This window comes from Physeter macrocephalus, chromosome 18, assembly GCF_002837175.3.
Source record: "Physeter macrocephalus isolate SW-GA chromosome 18, ASM283717v5, whole genome shotgun sequence".
Classification (NCBI taxonomy): domain Eukaryota; kingdom Metazoa; phylum Chordata; class Mammalia; order Artiodactyla; family Physeteridae; genus Physeter; species Physeter macrocephalus.
Genome location: NC_041231.1, coordinates 52,416,862 through 52,433,172, shown reverse-complemented (window position 1 = coordinate 52,433,172; position 16,311 = coordinate 52,416,862). Strand labels below are relative to the sequence as shown.

At 46.9% G+C, this 16,311-nt stretch overlaps 2 protein-coding genes across 2 annotated transcripts in view; one reads left to right on the top strand and one right to left on the bottom strand.

Annotated features, from left to right (window-relative positions):
• Nucleotides 1–874: 874 nt before the first annotated feature.
• Nucleotides 875–3,676, bottom strand: LOC102985503 (transportin-1-like). The gene is given in 7 exon segments (XM_055079592.1): nucleotides 875–1,033; nucleotides 1,035–2,240; nucleotides 2,242–2,642; nucleotides 2,645–2,854; nucleotides 2,857–3,051; nucleotides 3,054–3,556; nucleotides 3,558–3,676. Coding segments are annotated over 7 exon segments (2,652 nt in total). The 5' UTR covers nucleotides 3,659–3,676; the 3' UTR covers nucleotides 875–997.
• A 3,505-nt stretch (nucleotides 3,677–7,181) lies between these two features.
• DCLK3 (doublecortin like kinase 3) overlaps nucleotides 7,182–16,311 on the top strand; it is a 49,305-nt gene continuing 40,175 nt past the window's right edge. Inside the window, exon 1 of the mRNA XM_028479510.2 lies at nucleotides 7,182–7,263. Within this exon, the coding sequence (XP_028335311.1) occupies nucleotides 7,182–7,263 (82 nt within the window). The remainder of the gene's footprint in view (nucleotides 7,264–16,311) is intronic.

The window sequence follows — 16,311 nt, the reverse complement described above, 5'->3', positions numbered from 1 at the left end:
ATTGGTAAACTGCAACACAAACTGGTGCAACAGAGGTAACTGAATACCTGTCTCACTCTATATGATGCAAGCGTGCTACTTTCCCACTAATTTAAAGTACTTTCAATCACTATGAGCCAGAATGCATGCCTGAACCTTAAACTGCACTTTAAAAATGACCTTTTGGCCGAGAAATTAAATCTAATGAAGTACAACCATCAAATTATATCCACTACATTAATGTCTTAATGCAAAGTCAAGATGTCAATCTTTAGTTTGATATGTCCAACCCCATTTATTCCTCTCTCCCTGCGCATCCCACAGAGGTAAAAGGAGTGACTCATTTGGCATTTCACAGGGTGCTTCATTGTTTAAATTTGTTTTGTTTTATTTCCAACTTTTTGGGGTACCTTAAATTGTAACTTCCAAGAACCTGCCTCTACCATGGGTAGGCAAGCTGATTTTAACTCTTATTAGCTTTCATTTGTGTAGTTCTTCATCAGTATGCAAAAACAAGTTCCCATCATGTGGGAAATTTTATAAAAACCTTTAAATTAAAAAAAAAAAACTTTCCTGTTTTCTAATCCCCATTCTTAGGTTTCCTTTATTGTGCTATAGAATCTTTCCTCTTTCTCATCCCTATGCATCATTTATATGGTTCTTGTTTTGGTACAATTCCCCAGAATATTCCAGAATGTATTGTTTTGTGAGTAGATTGAATAACATTTTCTTTTTTTTTTTTTTTGCCTCTTCACATCTATTGCAGAGTTGTAACTGGAGACAGATTTCCACCCACAAAGGCTCCAGATGTTAAAATATTTGCCATCAACGACTTAATACAGTGACGGCAACACCTCCCTCCAGCCCCTCCCAGTAGGGCTGGGATTGTACTGTATTCCCTACTGGTTTACCTTTCCTCCGTGTAAAGGGTAACATCTTCCCTGGGTGCAGAGTCTCCCTCATAGTCTCCAAGACTGAAGGACCCCTAATTATGGGACTGCAGCATAAGTGTATGAGATTAAACACCATAAAAAGCTGCAAGACACTCTTTTAAAGGAAGTGGGAAACTGGTCAGGGAAACGCCTCCAATTTTCATCCCCAACTTGATTTTTAAATCCATGAAGGATCTTACAGAACATGTCTCTCAGATCATCTTTTGGATTAATCCATGATGCAACAGCATCACAAAAAAATATAAAATCTTGGATTACTCCACTGGGATTCACACTGATCATGGTACAAATCCCACAAAATGCTGAATCCGTTTCCTCATTGTCCCTTATGTTTCTCAGAGAGGTGCACCAGGGTCTTATAAACTGCTGTAGCATGGGGACGACCTCTTGAGGACAAACGTAACCAAGACGACCAATTGTTATTGCTGTATTTTCTAACAACGTTTTTGGTGTGTTGGGTCTGGTGCAAAACTGGTGCAACACCATAGGAATATAAGGCTGCATCTCTATACCCATTTGAATGGAGATCTCTCCAGTTGCCCATGTGGCATTATTGCAGACTGAAATGAACTCTGGATTTAGGTAGGTTCCCAATATTGGCATGAAATCAGCTATACAAGGCTTAACATGTTGAAAGCAAGCTTTTGTCAGGTCACCTAACAGGGCGAAGGAATTCTGTCTAACCTCTGGCATTTTATCCTGCATGCACTGATACATTAGTGTTAGAATGTTACTTTGGGCTACAAGCTGTTCAATGTTGCCTCCAAGTCCTTCAGCCAGGCCACTGAGTAAATCAAGAGCCACTATAATAAAATCTTTATCTGGAGCCTCATACTGATCTAGTTGAGCATTGTTCAGCATTGCTTGTGCAGGAGTCTTCTGTACTAGGTTTACACAGCGCTGATACACAGGTTCACAGTATGGAAGGAAGCCAGACTGCAGGGCTGTGGCAACTGAAGATAGGCAGTCAAGTAAAAGGAAGAGATCTTTATCTTCATCCTTTAACATGTTCCATTTCTGGATCAGTGGAGGCATTAGCATCTGAATATATTCAGGTTTGTTTAAGTGATGTCCTACTGAATCTGCTAATGTTCCTATGGCATCATAAAGAATGAGCAGGTTTTTATGCTGGTATTTACTAAATGCAAAGACCAAGGTATCAAGTATATAAGCAAGGTGAGGAACAAGTTCTGTACAAGCCTCCTCTTCCAGGGTAGCAAAGGCACTGCAGGCAGCTTCTTGTACTCTCTTGGTGCTATCCAGGATACGCTTTAGCAGTTCTGTCATTAATGGCTTCAGGTACGTGTCTAGGGGGCTGGCTGACTACCCCATGTGCATAGCGGCTAAGAGTCCAGCACGTTATGAAATGCACAAGAGCCTTTTTATCAGAGAGGCACTGAATAAGGTGAGGAATGAGCTCAGGTCGGTATGGAATCATGCCCAGCATGCAACCTTCAGCAATTGCTCCTAAAACCAAGATGCCTGATTCTTTAACAACCCATTCATGACGAAAACGTAATTCTTTCAAATGGGGCAAAATATGTGGCAAAAGCTCATCACGATACACATTTGCAAGAACATCTAGGGCAGCCGCAGAACGTTTTCTTAGATTCCAGTCAGAAATTGTATCATCATCATCAATTTCATCGTCATCATCATCTTGCTCTTCAATTCCATCTTTGTCATGCTGCTGAGCCACTGTCCTTGATCATGAAAACGTGGCCTTGTATCCTGTTCACTATCAGGAATTGTTTCATCTTCTTCAACATCACCCTTAAGTAGGATAATATCTATATCTGAGTACTTTATGCCATTCACTAACACAGGAATCAACTTAGGAAGATGCCTTATGAGTACATCTTTGCTTATTGGTTGCTCAGCCAAAGTAAGCCAAAATTCACAGGCTTCTAAAGCCACATTTCACCCTGATCTTGGGGCCTCTGTAGCATGTACTCAACTATATTATGCATGTGAGGAGGCAGGCAATCCATTCGAACTTCAAGCAACATCACAAGTGCCTGGCACATATTTTTCTGTACCTCTGGTTCTTCATCACCAGCCAGTGCAAAGAGATTCTCAATAAAGGAATCAAAGTGCAACATCAGAGCTTGAGTTCTACGATGATAAACTGATTGACACATGCAAGAGCATGAGGCCTTATTTTTGGACTACCGTGCTTGAAGATCTGTAAAAATTTAGGAATCATGATGTTGAGAGGACGATCTAAAACATCACTACCTAAAATCTCAGCAGAATCTTCACAAATCTTCTGAAGGGCACCAAATTCTCCCTCACAAGTGTTGTAATCTTCATAATCCAACAAGCTACAGAGTTTTGGTAGGAGGTCAGGCCAATTCTGCAGTTCTCCCTTGGAGGCTATAGTTGTAATCAAAATGCTTACAGTAGCCCTAATCAGAGGAGAGGAGTCACCAATATTGTTTAAACATTCACTCTTAATAAAGTCTGTTACACCATTTGGGAAATACTGAAAGTGTGCTTTCACATTATTCTTCAATATGAGACCACTCAATGATCTTGTGGGTTCATCTTCAGATTTTAATTTTGTAGGAGCAAAAATCAGGTAGTTGTTAAAGTCTGGATATTGATTGAGTTGTTCCAGTTTCTAGAATGGTTCTCTGGATGGTGGTGTCAGGGGACTGGGACTCCTTCAGCAGCTGCAGGATCTGCTGAAGCCCTTGCTCATCAGGTTTCCACTCATACTCCATCTTGGTTTGCTGCCTGGGGCGCCCTGAAGGAAGTCTGGGATGGTGAAACCCAGGGGAACTGATCCTAGCAGCTGGGCCGCCAATGTCTGTTGCTGCTGCCGCCGCGGCCACCGAGCACAAGGAACCAACGCATATCTTTAAATTGTTCTGCAGAAACTGAGACCAACTACCCAGATGGAGGATGGTGACTACATGCTGACCTCAAGCAAGTAGACCCCAGATGGGTTGGAACCAGAAGGTTGATGATTACGATTCCTGAAACATCACCTTGTTACCTTACCACCAACTAATCAGAAGAAAGTCCATGAGCTGCAACCCTCATCCCAAATCTTGCCTTTGAAAACCCTTCCCTAAAAGCCATGGAGGTGTTCAGGTCTTTTGATCATGAGCTGCCCATTCTCCTTGTGTGGTGTCCTGCAATAAACACTGTACTTTCCTTCATCACAATCTGGTGTCAGTAGATTGTCTTTGCTGCGTGGTGGGTGAGCAGACCCTAGTGTGGTTCGGTAACAAAGGGAGGCTAGAAAATCTATTCTTTATTCTAGGTTGCAGTGTGGTCAGCTTAAAATTGGGGTCTGTTACTAGGTCAGAAAGGGAGAATAGGAGAAGGTAACTAGCATTTTCTTCCAGTGTTGGAGAAGATGTATCATGTTTAGGGACTTCCCTGGCAGTCCAGTGGTTAAGACTCCACACTTCCACTGCAGGGGGCATGGGTTCGATCCCTGGTTGGGGAACTAAGAATCCACACGCTACATGGTGTGGCCAAAAAAAAAAAAGATGTATCATGTTTATCCCTCACTGCTGGGAGGTAATCTGATAACTTGAGCTAAGTTGTTCCTTGTATGTTTAATGTGTATATATATAATGAACATATAAATGATTATCTAGCCAGTAATTAAACATTGCTGAACTGCTGCTTTTCAAGAAAGAAAATACAAGTCATCTGAATTCTCCTCCATGAGAGTTAAACCTTTCCCTAAAACTCAGTTTTTAAAACTTTTGTTTACTCCTAAATCATAGGGCCAGGAAGAGTAGCTGCAATGGCTTCTAAAAAGGAAATATTTAAGTAGCTCAGGGGCACTTACCTCCAAGAGAAATTTCCAAATAGTTTCTTCCTTCAGGCTTTTGCTCAAATGTCACCTTGTCAGTGAGGCCTTTCCTCTCTGCCCAACTTAAAATAACAACAGTCCCCACTCCCTATTCCCTTCTCCTTCCTTTGTTTTCTCCACGCCATTTATCACCATACTTGCTATTTCATTACCTGCCTCCCCTGACTAGAGGGGAGCAACTAGGAGGCAGGTCCTTTGTCATTTTGTTCACTGTTGGTGAACTGGATTGCTGAAAATGGTCCTTGATGATCACTTTGGGTTGTCTGGCCATCAAACCAGCTGGAAGCAGAAGTCCCTTTGCACACAATGGCTTCCAGAGGTTGTTGCAGCCCTTTTGTGACCCTGAGGCAACAGTCTTGAGTCTGAGGGGAAAAGGCAATATGTTGAAGGGGGCCATGTGGAAGCCTGGAAAGAGATTTATACCTAAGGTTACCCCTGAGATGCTGAACCAGCGCGGAATAGCCTTCTCCTAGACTTCTTGTTATGTGTGAGGAAGAGAAAGACAGACCCTGACATATGGGAGCAGATCTGGCCTCAGTCTTAGTGTTCTGCGGAACGTGAACAATTTCACAGAACACCAACATCAGACAAGCCCGCTCTGTGACCTGATGGATCAAGGCAACATCAAGACCATTGCTGTAACCATGTCAGTGGCCATGTGGAGATGTGGGTGTTGGGGAGAAACACATTTTCCTCTACCTTCTAGGATCTTCTGGCTGGTCTCAGAATTGACATGAGACAGACTAACAGGAGAAAAATCAAGTTAAGTTGAATAACATGTATACATGAGAGAGCCCCAGAAAAACTTGAGTAACTTTCCAAATGGCTGAAGCCTTCACCTTAAACACCATTTTCAACTAAAGACAAAAGAGGATCTTGAGGGTGTAGAGGTTACCATGAAAAGCACAGTAAACAAGGGGAAGGTTGTGATGCAGATTTGTCATTGCTTTCTCCATTGATTAGAACTTCTAGGGAATTCCCTGATGGTCCAGTGGTTAGGACTCCATGCTTTCACTGTCGAGGTCTGGGGTTCAACTAAGATGCCACAAGCCTCGCAGAGTGGACCAAAGGAAAAAGAAAATGTCTTTAAATACCTTTCCTTAGTTCTTGCACATGAACTCTCATTTATTCCTTCTATAGAACCATTTCTTCATGATATATTAATACAACTGTGTGCTCAAATAATTTTGGAAAATAATACTTGCTCTATATCAGGGCCTTTTAAAAATGTTGAGAAATAACAATATATGTTTCATATAATAATAAAAAAAGAAAAACTCAGAAATGAGGTGACAATACTCAGGAAAGACTTAGAAATGAAAGAAAAAAAAAGAATTTTGAGAGATTTGGTCCTCCTCCTCTTCCAGGTACAGTGAAGGAGACACCTAATAAATGGAGATTTCCTTTACAAATGTAAATGTTTCTTACACAGGGGTAACTCCTACTTGGTTTTCGGAGTTTTTCCCATGTCTGCTGTTTCTCAGAAAATAACCAGCTTAAAATAATATCCCAAAGAGACATAGTTTGGGGTGGCAAATTCTGCTCCCCTACATGGGCATGGCCTTCCCTGCATTAATCATCTCTCCCAGGAGGGGCCTGGGAGCCAGTCTTTGAGGAGATGGGATTGTGATTGCAGACATGGGGGATCTATCTGCAAGTGGGAGGATTAGACGTGTGGTGGGCTTGGAAGGGGTAGAACAACGCAAGGGGCATTAAGCAGCTTTTAGATGGTACCAGGAAGACGTGAGGCTGGAGGGAGGTTTGCAGGCTGTATCTTTGAGGTCACGGGTGTGGACGGAGTGTGAGCAGTTCTCTGAATCTGTGGGGCAAGCAGGATATAGGACGGCTGCAGGGTCCATGTGTAAGCGCAGCGGGGATGGGGTAGGAGGGAGGGATCAGTGAGGGAAGCCTGATCTCTGAACGACCAGGAGGGGCGACAACTGCCGGGGTCCTGGGCACGCCTTTGGTCGGCCACCCACAGAGAACGTGGGCGAGGCTCAGTTTCAAAGCCCGACCACGCCTGGCTCTAGGGCACGCCTTGCGAGCGGAGAGAGGCGGGCTGCGGAGGGGTCCCCGAGGGTCACCTCGGGCGCTCCCTGGAGAAGACTGGGGGTGCGGCAGCAAGTTCAAAGCGGGCCCCGCCCACCTGCAGCGCCCGGCTCGGCGCGCGGAGCAGGGCGGGGCGGGTGCGGGTGGGGGGAGAGAGGCTGGGCGGCGCGCGGTTGCTAAGCCGGCGCCCCCAGAGACGTTCCCCGTGGCTGTTGCCCGGCGCTGCGCGGCGCGGGGCGGGTGGCGGGAGGGAACGAGGAGAGAGGGCGGAGCGGGTTCCTCGCCGCTCGCGCCGCGCCCGCCCCGCCGTCGAGCCGCGGCCCCGCGCCTCCAAGCCCCGCGCCTAGCTCCCGGGCCTCTGAGCCATGCCCGCCGCCGCGCCCGCCCCGCGCCCGCCGCCGCCCCCCGCACGACCCGCCCCCAGCTGCCCAGCTCGGCCCGCCCCGGGTAAGTGCCATGAGCTCTGGCGCCCACCAGGTCGGGGCCGCCGCCGGTGTAGGGGGAGCCCTTCTGTCTCCCCGACTCGAGACCCCGCTCCGTGAGCTGTGGGGCCTCAGTGCCGGTCCCGCGGGGGTGCCCGGAGCAAGCGCGGTGCGTGTGTGTGTGTGTGTGTGTGTGTGTGTGTGTGTGTGGCCACACCAGCTGAAACTCGCCTGCTCAGGGTCGGGGTTAACGCTGGCCCTATCTGGGATCCTGTCCCTCGCTGTGCAGAGGGGCCGGCCTGGGAAACGCGGGGGCATCCTGGGAGGTGCGGTGGGGTTGTCGGAGAGGGAAGGCGCCCGCGAGGGAGCCGGGCTTTATTGAGCATGTCGACATGTCAGGTCCTCTCCACAGACCTGTAAGGAAGATGGATTTATCCCCATTTGTCAGATGAGAAAACAGAGGTTCCCAAGGTCACATGGCTTAATAGCGACCAAGCTGGGATTTGAACCCAGGTTTCCACAGCTCTTGTGACCCAGCTAAAGGAAAGGAAATTCTCCTTAGAACTAGATAAAGAAACACACAGAAGAGCTAAAGACTATAGGGGAAAAGGCTAGAGGCAGAGCATTTGGGCATGAACAGAAAAAAGAAAATGAGTTCGTGAAATATCCCATCAATAATTTCAAATATAGGACCGCATTTATACTGCCTTGGGTGTCTGGCTCTGGGGGCGAGGTGTTGTGAGGTGGGGAGAAGACTGTGCAGGGCTGGGCAGAGGCGTCTGGAGACACCTTTTCGGGGTATCCGCCTGCTGGGAGTGGGGGGTGAGGAGAAGTTGTGGGGAGAACTCTGCTGTTATTCATTTCCAACATTAGTTCTCCCTCTGTCTTACCCCCTTCCCTGTGGATTCCATCTCCTTTCATTTACTTGCTGTGTTGTCCAAGATGACAGCTGTCAACTTGAAGCTGGGTCCTTCCTTCCTGATTGTCTTGGCATTAGGTGGTCCTGGGCCTTTATGGTTGTGTTAGGAGCTGTGAAGTTAGTCCATGTCACTGCTTTCAGAGGTGATCTGTTGGCTAGTGTTGAGCTGACAGTCACAATCACAATGAATGGGGCATCTAGAGTAGTAGCCAAGCATTGTGCTTATCCTTAAGGGGCAAGGTAGCAAGAAACAGGGGCCCCAGGAAGAAAGAAAAAAGGAAAAGGATGTTGGGTTTGCCTGGCAGCCCAACTTCATAAAAGCATTTCAGTTTAATATTTGGATTGCTTTGGGTGGTGCCAAAAAATGCTTCCCTGGAAAAAGAACAGAGAGGCAGAAAACGGTATCTGAAAGATGCTCTGTAACTCATTCCATGAAGGTCTGAAAGGTCTTTGAGCCAGGTACATTTATGGTGAGCTCAAAGAAATGTGAGAACCCCGTGAGCCCGCAGAATAGCTGAGATGGAGTCAGCGTCATCATGGTCAGGCTTTGGGCAAAACTTGGAGAAAGGAATACTGGACCCTGGACTGTCACAGGTGCTTCAGTGTGACACAGTGTCCCCTCAGAGCCCTTTGTGCACACTGGTACCCTGGGTGCTTTCACTCCCAGCCGCCAGCCCCTCCCCTTCGTTGGAGGATGACCCTCTTTGTTGGGGCTGCTGGAGTCTGCTTGGTCTGAAGGAGCTGAGAGCAAGGCGGGCCTGGGAGTTGCCATCTCCCCTGGGGGCAGCCCCTAACCAATGCCTGATGGGTGCCTAAGTGTATATAGTCCCGCTCCCTTGCCCTTGATTGGGACACAGCCAGGTGTGACATACTCTGTCTGTAGAAATCCGCTGTGGAGTGGTGTCACATTGATCTCCAGGGGTCATTGCTGGGCTTGCTTCGCTTTCTGGTCTCACTTCTTCACTCCCCTACCAGTTTCTTCCTAGGAATACTTCCCAATAAAATACTTTCCTAGAGATTCCTATCTCAGGATCTGATTTTAGGGAACCCAATCAAACATTTCTAGAGTAGGGCTGTATCATCAGCACTGGGTAGCCTGCGCTAGCCTGCAGAGTGCCTTGGTGTGAATTTTCACAAGGTGCCTCCGAGCAGATGGAGCCCTGTGCCCAGGCCATTAACTTCTCATCTGGGTGCCTTCGGCGGTGCCCAGTGGGTGGCATGGTGCTTGGGCGTAATGCTCAGAAAAGCAAAACAAAATGGAGAGTTGCTTCATTGTCCCAAGATCTCATTCTTGGCTTCTCTCATCCCCCTTTTAACCAGTTCAAGGGAAATTTCCCTCCTATGTTTTCCTAAATATTTGAATATGTCAGGCAGGTGTGTTGCTTTTCTCTGGTTACATGTGGAACTGATTAAATGTCTTAGCTTCTTTCTAAAGACAATAAAGGGAAAGAAAGGGCTGTCTTGATCAGTGGAACCACAATACCACAGACTCCAGGGAGGGTGGGTGTGTCTCCACCAACCTGGCCTTCCAGGGGACCTCTGCCTTGACATGGGGTCATTGTGAAGGGCTTGGACGGGCTTCGTCAGTCAGAGGCTCTTGCCTGATGTTGTTTCCTTTCCTTGCATCCAGGGGGCTATTGTATCTGGTACCCAGAGTTTCCCACCTTTTCCTTTGGTGGCGTTAATGTCTAAATTTGGCCCATTTGGTGGTAACACAGAGCCCCTTTTGAAGATGCGTATATGAGGGAGTTATTTGACAAGGATGTTTTTAACTGCCTGGTAATGTAGCTCAGAAGAGGGAAATACAGGGAGAGTAGAAGGGGCTGTCCTGGGAGTCAGGGAGTTCAGTTCCATCCTATCCCCAGAGGTCTGAGGCTTCCTGGTGATCTGGTGCAAGTCATTGAACTTCTCTGGGAACCTTGGTGTCTTCACCTTTCTTTACTTAATAATAATTATCCAGCCATCCTCAGAGGGTTGTCTGATGATGAAGGGGAAATATTTTCATTGACTCATTGAACAATCATTTAGCAAGCCCATGAAAGCCTTGCCCAGGGAGAAGTGGCAGTGTCTCAGGGACAGTGGTGTATGTGGAGGCACGGTGGTGTTGGAACTAAGTGATGGAATAGAGGGAAATACAGTCCAGTGGCTGTGTGAAGGGGCACGGAGGTCTCCAGAGCTGGTCTGGAAGGCTAAGTGCTTGTGAGTTGCAGGGTGCCGTGTAGTGGGTGGTGATGGGTGTTACAACTCTTGAGTCCAGCAGAACTGCCTTCAAATTCTGACTCTGACTCTTCAAAGCTGTATGATGGTGCGCAAGGTACCCAGCCACTTTGAGTCTCAGTTTCCTCATTGGTAAAATGGACATGAGCGGGGCTTCCCTGGTGGCGCAGTGGTTGAGAGTCCGCCTGCCGATGCAGGGGACACGGGTTCGCGCCCCGGTCCGGGAAGATCCCACATGCCGCGGAGCGGCTGGGCCCGTGAGCCATGGCCGCTGAGCCTGCACGTCCGGAGCCTGTGCTCCGCAACGCGAGAGGCCACAGCAGGGAGAGGCCCGCGTACCGCAAAAAAAAAAAAAAAGGACATGAGCGAATTTTTCTGAGGATTGAGTGATACAAAGCAGGGGTCCCCAATCCCCAAGCTGCAGACCAGTACCGGGGCTTGTGAGGGGCTTGGACAGGCTTCGTTAGTCAGAGGCTCTTGCCTGATGATGTTTCTTGTCCTTGCATCTAGGGGGCTATTGTATCTGGTACCCAGAGTTTCCCACTTTTTCCTTTGGAAGCCTCCTGTTAATGCCTAAACCATCTGGTGGTAACACAGAGCCCCTTTTGAAGATTCGTATGTGGGGAAGTTCTTTGAAAAGGCCGGTCCGTGGCCTGTTAGGAACCGGGCCACACAACAGGAGATGAGTGGTGGGCCGGGCAAGCAAAGCTTCATCTGCCGCTCCCCGTTGCTCCCCATCGCTCGCATTACCACCTGAACCATCCCCCACCCCCGCCCCCCCACCCCCGTCTTGTCTTCCATGAAACTGGTCCCTGGTACCAAAAAGGCTGGGGACCGCTGATGTAAAGCACTTTGCAGATATTATTACGGAGAGAAAGTATTGTTATTTTTTTCATGAGTTTTTTCTTCTTCCAGTTTTATTGAGATATAATTACATACATCAGTGTATAAAAGTATTGTTATTAAAGTTACCTTTCAGGTTGGAATGATTCTGTTTGGGTGCCTTGGGCCAATGCCTCTCAAATGTTATTGGGCATATGAATCATTTGGGGCTCTTACTAAAATGTGGATTCTGACCCAGGAGTTGGGATGGAGCCTGAGGTTCTGCTTTTCTCACTAGCTCCTCAGTTCTTAAGTGTGGACCGCACTTTGAGTACATGGCCCTAGGCTGCTCCCCTCGTCCCCCGACCCCGCCGCCCCAGGTAAAGTCCGAGTCCTTCCTGGGGGCTGAAGAGCAATGTGTTTGGGGAGATGATGGGGAGGGTTCAGGATTCCTTGGCGTGTCTGGCCTGGGACTGGGGCAGAGACAGCTGAGACTCACTGGACTTGTTGCTGTTGAGTCGGGTGTTTCCTCCAGGGGGGTGATGGATCTAACTTAACTTCCTTCCAGTGCCTTAGGACCAGCCCACTGGAGGAAGCTCTTCCTGGCCAAATGGCCAAATGCTGCCTACTTCTGCTGCATGCTGGTCTTGATAGTGTGGAGATGAAAAAGCCACTGACCCTGCCACAGTTTGTTTGGAGGTGGGGGTAGGGACAGGCATGTAAACATGTAATTATCACATGACAAGATAAGCATTCTGTAGAGTTGATGGGTAATGGTGAAGTGGGGAAGAGCGTTGGAAAAGGGAGGAAAATATCCTGGTGGTAATTATATCTGAACTAGGTTTCGAAGGATGAATCACAATGGCAGGATAGGGGAGAGGGCAGAAGAGTGTGGGGAATGGCATTCTAGGATTCAGGAACAGCATGTGCAAAGGTAAGGTGGTGCCATGAAACAACTTGATGTGTTCAAGTCATTGAACTAAAAGTTGTTTGGAGCCTGGAGTATGATGGGAAGGGCTTGGTCAGTGAGGTAGATTGCTGTTCCTGAAGATGTATTAGTCAGGATAGGCTAAGCTCTGCTGCAGTAACAAATCAACTTCATCATCTAGTAGCTTCACACAACAACAGTTACTTCTCACTTCCACTATGTGTCCTTCATAGGTCAGTGGAGGGCCAAGCTGACAGAGCTTTTCCATCTTGCAGCCACACCATTTGGAAAAATTGGCCTGTGTGGTCACCAGCGCAGGAAGGGATCGTGGGAGAGTTGCTCTCTGGCTCTTCTGTGTTTCAGCCTAGAGCTGATGCATCATTGCTTATGCCACAGCCCATTGGCCAGAACCAATGATGAGGGGGCTGGGAAAAAATGAGGGGTGTGTGGATGAAAGTTCAGAGAATGTCACTGTCTCTCCCACATATGCCTTGTTTTGTAGCTTAAACCTCATTCTGAAAGCCCGAGTTTCTCAAATGGGAGTAATATGTGAATTTATTTAAAGGAAAAAGAAATCTTATAGCATCTAGTGGTGGCTTAAATTATTTTTATTATAATGCAATTCAAATATGTCTAAGCACTTTATATTTAGAGCTCTCATATTACCATAAAACCAAAACAAATATATGAATAAAATATCAACACAGCTACAAATCGAGTAAATTCAGATTAACTCCGTGAATTTAATGTGATGGATGAAGTCATTCTTGCTAAAACCAAATCACTGTTTCTGAGTCTAAAAACAGTTGTTCCATTCTTATGGGAGGCTGTGTGCCGTACCACATGGGTTATATGATGGCTCAATTTTCTCATCCGTTTCCTTCGTCTGTATTAAGTCTGATTTGTTGTTTTCTCATTAGCCTGTGACAATTAAAATAATAATAATCGTATTTCTTATTGCCAAATATACCATAAATGCAGGAATACACACAGTGGAATTATGTGGCAGCACTTGGTCATAACATGCTCATTTGGATGTTCCAGAATATGTTTCTATTGATATTCTATTAAAAAGATGCTATTTAAAGTGAAAGCACAAAGTTAAAAAATAATTTTGGAGAACTTGTGAACCCCCAGAATATGTCTGAGGATCCCCCAGAATTTGAGAAACAGGTGGAAACCCACTGGAGTGTTTAGTTGGGGCAGGGGAAAGATGACCCACTTTATGGTTTAGAGACCTCACTTTGTCCAGGTGTGTGGGTAGGTGAGGGGTAGGAAGAAAAGCCAGAGACAGATGGTTCAGGTCCGATATCATGGTGGAGGAGGGGGCATTCAAGCAGCAAGTAGTTAAGAGAATGGAGAGGAGGTGTCAGATTTGAGAGACATTTAGGAAGTAGAGGGAGTTCCCTGGAGGCCCAGTGGTTAGTACTTGGCACTTTCACTGCTGAGGGCCCAGGTTCAATCCCTGGTAGGGGAACTAAGATCCCATGAGCCATGTGGCATGCCCCCCGCCTCCACCAGAAAAAAGTAAATGGAATCTCCAGGACTTGGAGTGGAGATTGACTGGATGTGGGCAGTGAAGGAAGGGAATGGGAGTCCCAGCTGACTCTTGGTTGGGGTGAGGGGCAGGGGACGGGGTTGATGGTGCCGCTGCCAAGGGGGAGGAGAGGGAACAGCACACGCATCCGCGGGAAGAACAGATGGGCTTTAGGGCAGAGCTTTATTCAGCCATATCCACCATCCCACCTTTGCTAACTGACTTGAGCCCTCCTGAACCAGTTTCCGAGGAGCTGTTGCATCGTGGGGTATCTGTTTTTTCCTCTCCAGGACATTTAGTTAGGCTTCATTCGGATGCTCTGAGTTAGCCTGTCTCTTGTGAGTGTGCTGCTTCTGACCTGTGGGAGAGTGCTCTGGCTACACTTTGCCTAAGGTTAATTAAACCACACACTTTTTTTTGTCTTCGGTATGTTTGAAAAGCATTTGAAAAATTGGGGATGGTTTTGAGATTGAAGCTGTCATCCCATATCATGTGAGCTTAGTGATCTGCCTTCAGTTTTTAAGAGCACCAACGATTCACTTTCACTCTGTGTTTTTGGACAGAGAAGCTCAAAATTCTCCGAGGAGAGAGCAGGCGTGCTGCCAGTTCAACGGTCTCTAGGTAGTTACATAACAAGAAGTATGGAAACTGCACTTTGTTGAAGCAGAGGGCAGAAAACACGAGGCCACCCAAACACACAAGTAAAAATGTCACAGAAACAAATCTCTGGTGGTTAGAGTGAAATCTTGTGTTAATGAAAGTTTTCAGCATTAATTAATTTAAAAGGTAACTTGGTATCTCCTCTTTGTGTGAATTACTAACCTAACACACCAACGGGACCAAGCTGCTGGAAGTGGCTTCCATCCTGCCTGTCCTCACGCCTGACAAATTTCCACTTGTCTCTTGGCCTCTTCGTAGGCATCACCTTCATGGCAGCACCTCCCAGGCCCTCCAGGGACACGTGTGCCCTTCCTCTGCTCCGTCTCTTTGGAACTTGTGATAAATGGTTTGTAAGCAAGTGCTTACCGGTCACCCCCAGAGACCACATACTACTTGTGAACAGGCTTGGAATCCCCCCAAACTTGTGGAGCATTTTTCCTAACAGCCATCTCCACACCCACAAACTAGTCCAGAGCACCCTTCAAGGAGCATCTTTGGACCTCAGGGCCGATTGGATGAGCAGATCTCCCAGCAATAATAGCCTTGGTTTTAGGAGTGTCTTTCCAGGAATGGGTTGGATGAAGCTGGTTGTTCAGTTTCATTCACATGCTGTGTTGGTTTCGGATTGGCTACAACCAGAATCCTCTGGAGCTTGGGTCCTTATATAGAGACAGCTGGTGCTCTCCAGATATCCACATGCTTCCCTTCTTTAGCAGATGTTTTAAGTCCCTGCCCACAGTCCTCGTTCTGATGTTTCCCCTACAATGCACTGCAGTCCTACTGGAGGGCTTTCTCTGGTTGCAGGGCCATGGCTGGACCATTCTTGGGGAAAGCCAGAAGTTCTGGGCAGTTAGTGCTCCTAGAAGCAGCCCTGAACCACTGATGGAGGGGAATGGGTGGATACATATCACAGTTTCCTTGCCCCACTGGTGGGCCAACACTTGGGCATGCTCTACCTGTTCTCCCCAGAGGTTCCCAGCAGAGCTGAGTCCAGGTTGCTCACAGCAGTAACCTGCTCATTCCTGCTGCTGTACTGCCTCATTTCTTTCGCCTCCTCCAGTACATCCCAGGATCACCTCCCCGATAAACCCAAATCCTTTCCCCAGCCTCTGCTTTGGGGAGAGTCCAACCCAAGACCTTTGGGTTGGTTGGGGCCACTGGACTATGGGTGGAAGTGCTGTGTGTCACTTCTCATGAAAGCAGGCACTGCCATTGTGTCTCTCCCACCACTGCGGCAACCCGGGAGGATGTGCTATGGAGGAAGGCTGCTTAGTCCACATGAGATCTCATAGGAGCAAGAACCTTTTATTATGGTAGCCACTGAGCTTCTTGGCATTTATCAGTTGAGGCACCTACCTGACACATAGCAACAGCCCTGTCCCTGTGGGGTGCCAACACTTAAGTTAGCCCATCCTTCATTTCTCCATCCTGTTCTGATAAAGTGTAAAAAGTGTAAAAAGTTACAAAATTAGATATTAGGAAATCACTGATGATCACCAGGAACCATTCTTTCACTTACCTTTATTTATTTATTTATTTATTTATAATTTTTATTGGAGTACAGTTGATTTACAATGTTGTGTTAGTTTCAGGTGTACAGCAAAGTGAATCAGTTATATATCTATCCACTCTTTTTTTTTTTTTTACATTCTTTTCCCATATAGGCCATCACACAGTAATGAATAGAGTTCCCTGTGCTATACCACTGGTTCTTATTAGTTACCTATTTTATATATAGTAGTGTGTATATGTCAATCCCAATCTCCCTATTTATCCCTCCCCGCGCATCCCCCGGTAACCATAGTTTGTTTTCTACATCCGTGACTCTACTTCGGTTTTATAAATAAGTTCATTTGTACCCTTTCTTTTGGCTCACATATATTTATTGAGTGTCTACTATACGCCACTGTGGTAGGCACAGCAATTTTTATTAATTTCAATTTAAATTGAAAATAGCCACATGTAGCTGATGGCTGTTGTATCAGAACAG